This window comes from Alexandromys fortis, unplaced genomic scaffold (genome assembly GCF_014885135.2).
Source record: "Alexandromys fortis isolate MF-2015 unplaced genomic scaffold, M_Fortis_MF-2015_v1.1 scaffold_175, whole genome shotgun sequence".
NCBI lineage: Eukaryota > Metazoa > Chordata > Mammalia > Rodentia > Cricetidae > Alexandromys > Alexandromys fortis.
In genome coordinates this window covers 2,687,367-2,694,567 of record NW_026068065.1, presented here as the reverse complement: position 1 = coordinate 2,694,567, position 7,201 = coordinate 2,687,367, and the positions used below count along the sequence as shown (strand labels likewise).

The 7,201-nt window shown below is 44.0% G+C and overlaps 1 protein-coding gene across 2 annotated transcripts in view; it reads left to right on the top strand.

Annotated features, from left to right (window-relative positions):
* Window positions 1–5,536, top strand: part of LOC126487599 (adenylate kinase 9-like) — an 18,722-nt gene extending 13,186 nt beyond the window's left edge. Inside the window, exons 5-6 of one of the 2 annotated variants that reach the window (XM_050120512.1) lie at window positions 4,182–4,296; window positions 5,051–5,536. In XM_050120512.1, coding sequence (XP_049976469.1) covers window positions 4,182–4,296; window positions 5,051–5,253 — 318 coding nt within the window. In that variant the 3' untranslated portion in view covers window positions 5,254–5,536. The remainder of the gene's footprint in view (window positions 1–4,181; window positions 4,297–5,050) is intronic. The other variant, XM_050120511.1, reaches the window with a different exon arrangement.
* The last annotated feature ends 1,665 nt before the right edge of the window (window positions 5,537–7,201 follow it).

Genomic DNA, 7,201 nt, shown 5'->3' with positions numbered 1-7,201 from the left:
CCCAAGAACAATGGCAATGGGTTTTTGATCCTACTGCACCTATTGGTTTTGTGGGAGCCTAGGCAGTTTGGATGCTCACCTTACTAGAACTGGATGGAGGTGGGTGGTCCTTGGACTTCCCACAGGGCAGGGAACCCTGATTGCTCTTTGGACTGACGAGGGAGGGGGACTTCATTGGGGGAGGGGGAGGGAAAGGGGAGGCGGAGGTGGGGAAGAGACAGAAATCTTTAATTAATAAATAAATTAAGTAATTAATTAAAAAAAGAAATCTGGCTTAGGATCATTGTAAGCAAATGATTGCTTTTCCCATAGTTTCACATTCTTCCTTTGTTCTAAACCTTGGACTGACCTCAAGCTTTGACCACTGTGGGGAATAACTTACAACCTTGTTTCATTTCATACTGTTGGTATGCTGGTGAATTTTTTAAGTTGTGTGCTAACTGCAATAGATTATATGAACTGAGGGGAAAAAAGAAACTTGGCTTAGGTTGGGCTGTGAAGCAACCACCTAAACAACCGTGTATGGCTGGAGTTCAGGTCTGCCAGGAAAGAAGCAGCGAGACCAGTCACAGAGTTGTGAAGGCAGAACTCTTGTTTCCTCTTTGGGGACAGAAGAAAGAAAGGAAGCAAGCAAGCAAGCATGGGAGGTTCTGTAGCTTCTCTGAGAGTATCTTGACCTCCACGATGCTGTCCTGTGAGTTTTAGCAACTCAGTTGCCACTGTTTGGAAGATGCTGAACACTGCACGGCCATGCGCCAAATGTCCTGTCTCTTAGGAAGAAGTCACTGAGCTGAGCCAGGAACCAAACCCTGCGTGGTTCCCCTTTCTTAACCCTTCTCTTGAAGATCATATCCTCTGAGTATCTCAACAGAGTGCAGGAAACCCACGCAGTGGGACACTGTATTTCCCAGAATGGTATAGCTCTGGCCAGTGCAAGTCCCTGACACAAGCATGCAACTGCAATTACATACATGTAGAGCCTTGTCCAGGAGAAATGCAAACAGGTCACATGTACAGGGTGTCTGCAATGTGTCAGATGGTCTATCACTGAATTAACATACAGCATCAGATTAAATTCCTACATGACTTAGTTGGGGTTTCTATTGCTGGGAAGAGACACCATGATCATAGAAACTCTTATAAAGTAAAACTTTTAATGAGGTCCGTTATCATGATGGAACATTGTGGTGTGCAGGCAGACAGTGCTGGAGAGGGAACTGAGAATTCTACACATTAACCCAAAGGCAACAGGAAGTGAACTGAGATACTTATTGGGGGCCTTGAGTACCAGACTCAGTACCCCCTCAGGGCTCAGAACTGGATGTGTATGGCAGGCAGGATCTGAGGGTAAAAATTAACTCAAGTACATTACCTCTGCATCTTCTTTATTTTTTGTGCAAGGGGAAAAATGAAGTGAATGGGGCACAGAGGAGAGGAAGAATAAGAAGAGTAAGGGATAGAAAAAGGAGAAAAAAAGGAAAGTAAGGGGAAGAAGTAGAAGTAGCCAGGAGAAGAGGAGTAAGGGCTAATCTCCATGAGGTTTCTAGTTTTTACAGATGGAGCTGGAAAGTTCCACAGGCAAGGACAGTGATAATATGCAGATCAAAATCACAAAAGGGGCAGGTAGAACCTGACAGAGCTGCACTGTGAAACAGGTGACCCGACCCAGGAAAGAGCCAGCATTCAAGGGGAAGTAACTGACATCCCAAACCATTAAAGTTACCAAACATCCCTGAATCCTGGACTCACCCACTCTCCTCATCTAATCTCTTTTGTGATAACCAGCTTTGGGGATGCCCAGGTTTGTTTGTTAGCAAAGGTGGGACATACTGTCTTCTGTAGAAATTTCTAGGTGGTCTGTTAGCGGGTAATTTTGTGGGACTGACTCTTTGTAAACTTGACTGTTAGTACAAAGAATGAATGTTATCACTCTAAGGCCTCATGGTGTGGGGGGAACGGAGCCCTTGCTCATGCAGAAATCACACTGCTGAAGTGTTTTGGGAACAAATCCTATTTCAAAGGGAAGAATCATAGCTTCACAAGGTTCCTACAGATATGACAGTGACTTCTCCAAAAGACAAGTGTTCCCGCAGCTCTGCAAAACGGGTTGCTCCGTGTGGACGTGTATATATACACTTTCTGTGGATCTGCCTATTGGTCTGTCGGCTGTGCATTTACTGTATAGTCTTGTGGGCTTCAACAGATACTGGGTGTGGCTTGAGCAGATATGAGACCTCAAAGCCCACCCCCACAGTGACACACTTCCTCCAAAAAGGCCACACCTGCTCCAACAAAGCCACACCTGCTAGTAGCTCCATTCCCTGAGCTTATGGGGGTCAATTACATTCAAACTACCACATACAATGCATTTTTAATTTTTTAGATTTATTTATGTGCATAAACATTTTGACTACATGTATACATGTGCACCACATGAGTTCCTGGTGCCTGCAGAGGTCAGAACATGAATTCCCTGAAACTGGAGTTATAGATGATTGGGAGCCACCATGTGGGTGTAAACACTTCAAAATTCAAAAGGAATAAATTCTATAGTTTTAAACACTTTGAATTTTATTATATAGTTTTTATTTCATTCTCAACTCACTTGACAATATATTGAACTCAGTAAATATATTAAAATTTCATATGCTTGGTGGTGAGTGGGAGTAAATTCAAGCATAACACATGTCATTTATATAGTGGTGGAAGATTTTTCTGTCTTTTTCTTTGTTTTCTGCTTTTATAAATGAAGAACTGGGTAGAGAAAGATATATCTTCAAATACTTAACTTTGGGATGGTTTGGAAAGGATTCTTTCCATTAGGTAACACTTGAACTAAAAGACTTATCAGAATCAAGACAGGTAAAATTAAAAAAAAATCAAAATTGAGACGCTGGTTTTTTTCAAGACTGAGTTTCTCTGTGTAGCTTTGGTGCCTGGAACTAGCTCTTGTAGACCAGGCTGGCCTCTAACTCACAGAGATCCGCCTGCCTCTGCCTCCTGAGTGCTGGGATTAAAGGTGTGCACCACCACTGCCCAGCAAGACTTTTTTTTTTTTTTTTACCAGTGAAAAAAGGCACCTCAAGCACACCAAACCATTGTTCGGGGATACTGATAACTCCTTAGTATAAGAGCAGTGTATATTATGTATATTTTTAGATGCTCTACCAGTCCCTAGTAGATGTTCTTTTCAATGCCAGTATATAGCCCTTGGGTGTAGTGCAGAGGCGGGGGGCCTGGAAACAGGAGCACTATTGCATCAGTGGAGGACAACAGGAGAGCGAGTGATGAGAAGGAAGAGTGGGGTGCACCAAGATAGGCTAGTACCACTGAACAGTGGATTGCCCTTTCCTTCCTCCCAAATCCTGGAAGGCACGATGGACTCTGGACTTGAGCTTCTTCAGCAGGTTATCAGCCAACTATCCTAGCTTTGTAGAGGTCCTGATGCCCTCACAGAGAACTTGCACTAGCCCGGATCTGGTAGCTACTCATGATCACCTCCTTCCTCCAGTCCTGGCAAGATCTCCATAGAGCCAACCCATCCAGAGGCTAGCAGGCAGAGGACTCTTGATAAAGTCCTTGATTTTTTTTGGGGTGGTGGTGGTGGGAGGTAGCGGTGGGGCACACACACACNGGGGAGGAGTCTTGTCACAGGCCTGTTTTACACATGCCAGGGAGGACCACTGGGGAGGAGTCTTGTCACAGGCCTGTTTTATTAGGAGGCCTCTTTCACCTTCACAGCTCTAGGAACTTGGCTGCAGAGACATTGTGGTCTCTGGATTCCTTGTCATGTGGCCAAGGATGCAGACAGAGTGGGAGGCAGGCTGCCTGTGCGAAACACAAGCAGAGATGAGCCAAGGCCACTCAGAGCTCCGCGTCCCCATCTTTTCTTTCTAACTCTATGTTGCAGAAAATGTCAGCCATATGAACAGAGGCCATCATGCACTGAAGCCCAGGCATGCAGCCCTCCCCCAGCTGGCATCACCCGGCTGGCATCATGCCAGCTTATATTTCATTTCCCCTCTGCTAGTGTAGTTTGTGTTTCTTTCCTGTTGGCTGGATGGCCACCTAAGCATCCCATCCCAGGAAAGGCTATGTGATGAAAAGAATCAGCCCTTTATTGATCTGTATTAAAAATGGGTACTCAACTATGCACTGACTTCAACTGTTCCCTCCCTCAGGGTACAGCAACTTCCCTAATCAAAGCCTTGAATGCAGCGGGATGCCTGAAGCCCAAGTTCCCCTTCCTAAGCGTGAGGCGGTCTGTCCTCCTCTACGTAGGATTTCATCTCAAAGGTAAGCTTTCTAAAGGACCACCACTCAGAGGCGCTCAGCACTTGGCCCATGACTGGCAGACTGGGCTGGTTATTATTTCCTTGTACAGGAAGGGGCAGATGAAACACAGGTGAAAATGAAAATATCGAACTGAAATTGCCATTTTTTAAGTCAAGCACTATAAACTGCACCTGGTAGCACAGGCCCGTAAAATCCCAGCTGCGCAGGCCGCTGAGGAGGATTCCAGGATCAAAGCCTGCCTAGGTTATGGAGTGAGCTCCACTACAGCCTTGGCCACTTAGGAAGACCCTGCCACAAAAACAAGTTTAAACTAGGCACGGTGGCACATACCTTTAATCCCAGGACTCGGGAGGCAGAGGCAGGCAGATCTCTGTGAGTTCAAGGCCAGCCTGGTCTACACAGCCAGGGCTACACAGTGAGGCCTTATCTCAAAAAAAAAAAAAATGCAGAGGTGTGGGCATAGTGGCAGAGCACTTGCTTAGTGTATGTGAGACCCTAAGTTCAACCCCAAGCACCACAGAATTAATAATATAATAAAATCAGGGTAATAATAGTCAACACTCAAAAATCCATGCCATAAGAAAGGTGAACACAGAAAATTACGGTCTAAGATAGTGGCCCTCTAACCTTACCCAAGATGGGACCATCTTCCCCTTAGCTAGGTGGCCTACTTACACACAAAGTTCTGCCTTGTTGAATGGCTTACTAACCACCTTATCAGAAAGCATTCATAACTTGGTGACATTTTCTACAGCCTTTAATCCGAAAGGTTCTGAATATTCAAGAAAAAAATACAAGAAGAAGATGGAGAAGTTTTTGGAAAGATGTGAACTCATAACATACCTGAGTGCCAAGATGACCCGGAAGTACAAGGAGCCTCAGTTTAGAGCCATTGACTTCGATCACAAGCTACAGACCTTTTTGGCTCTGAGAAACATAGACCCCGTTACCGGATAACTTGCTTAGGTTACCAAGTCCCAAATTTCTCAAATCTTCTCTAAGGGAGAGAAGGACTTAAGGGAGCAGACTTCAAATCTTGCATTTTCTGAAGTTTATTTCCCTCTTATCTGATGTTATGTGGCCGCCAGGTCTCAAATGGACTCAAAGGCCTATTAGGAAGGGTCACCCTCTGAGTACCTAAGTGTTAATATAATTTTCAAGTTTATTGCCTTTTTCTGAATTTTGATGCTTCCACAAAATGGGCATCCTGTTTGAGATATTAAAATGCTTACTAAATCTATTTTCTATTTTCTTTTCTTTTGTTGCTTGCTTGTTTGTTTGAGACAGAGTCTCTCTACAAAGCACTGACTATCCTGGAACTCTGCAGACCAATCTGGCCCCAAACTCACAGAGATTTGTCTGCCTCTGCCTCCACGTGTGCCACCATGTCTGACTTTCAGTAGAAAGCCAGTCTCTGTTAAAGAGAAGTACGCATTAAACATTAGGAAGTTTCAGGAGACAAGCAAGCTAGTGGGAACCTTGGTAATACTTTTGACATAGGGAATTGTTTGTACATTTTCTGAATGGAAGACACTGTCATTTTCTTTTTTTCTTTCTTTTTTATTTTATTTATTTATTTGGTTTTTCAAGACAGGGTTTCTTTATAGTTTGGAGCCTGTGCTGGAATTAGCTCTTGTAGATCAGGCTGGCCTCAAACTTACAGAGATCCGCCTGCCTCTGCCTCCCAGTTGCTGGGATTAAAGGTGTGCACCACCACCACCTGGCTGACACCTGGCTCGAAAGGCAGAGGCAGGTGAAGGTCTGAGTTCGAGGCCAGCCTGGTCTGCAGTTCGAGTTCCAGGACAGCTAGGGCTACAAAAAGAAACTCTGTCACAGAAAAACACAAAAAGACACTGTTATTTTCTCAGCAAAATAAATGAAATCAGTAGCAAGTAACTGGCTGCCCCTTTCCTAAGTGGTCGCTAATGCATAATTAGTATATAGTTCTATAATTAGAAATCACCTTGGGTCCTAAGAAAGAAGAAATTCAGATTTTTATGAAATCTGTCAAAAAGCATATAAGGCAGAGAAACAGTTAACTAAGTTGGATTTGAGTGAATTTTAATATAAGATCAAATTTTTAGCAGCTGTATAAAATAGTTAGAATTCTTAATAGTAAAAATGTAAGGCTAGAGAAGGGGCTTATCAGTTAAGAGCACTCATATTCTCTGCACAGCTTAGAGTACCTAGAACTTCAGTTTCAGGGACTCATGCCCATTCTGTCTCTGAGGGCACCTCTACTCACATGCACACCCCCAAAATTAAAAATAAGTAAATGTATGTGTGCATGTGTGTGTGTGTATGTATGTATGTGTGTGTGTGTGTGTGTTCATGGCGAGTGAAGGGAGAGAGAACAATGTAGTTAGTAACATAACAATTCCTAAGCAAAAGCTAGAACGCAGGACTGGAAATGTGGGCAGCTGTGAGATGCTTGGTTCATATACAGGAAACTCCCCAGAACCTCACATAAAACCCAGGCATGGCGGCACATACTCGTGATCCCAACACTTGGAAAGTAGAGACAGGAGGATAAGAAGGTCAAAATTATCCTCAGCTACATAGTAACAGTCCACGTTCAAAGCCAGTCTGGGCTATAGGGAAACCTGTTTCCAACAAACAAAGAAAAAGGTGAAGGAGGGGGAGAGATGGAGGGAGTGAGAAAGGGATGGAGAGAGAAAGGAAGGAGGAGGAGGAAAAAAAGAAGAGGAGGAAAGGAAAGGAGAAGACAAGACAAAATTCCCTAAAGTCTGTTAGAAGATTGGGAGTTGACTACAAAGGTTTTCAGGGTTTTTAAGCCACGCCCACTCTTATTCCCATTTTTTTATTTTCTTCCTTCTTTCCTCTCTCTCTCCCCCTTCCCTCTTTCCTCTCTCTCTCTCTCTCTCTCTCTCTCTCTCTCTCTCTC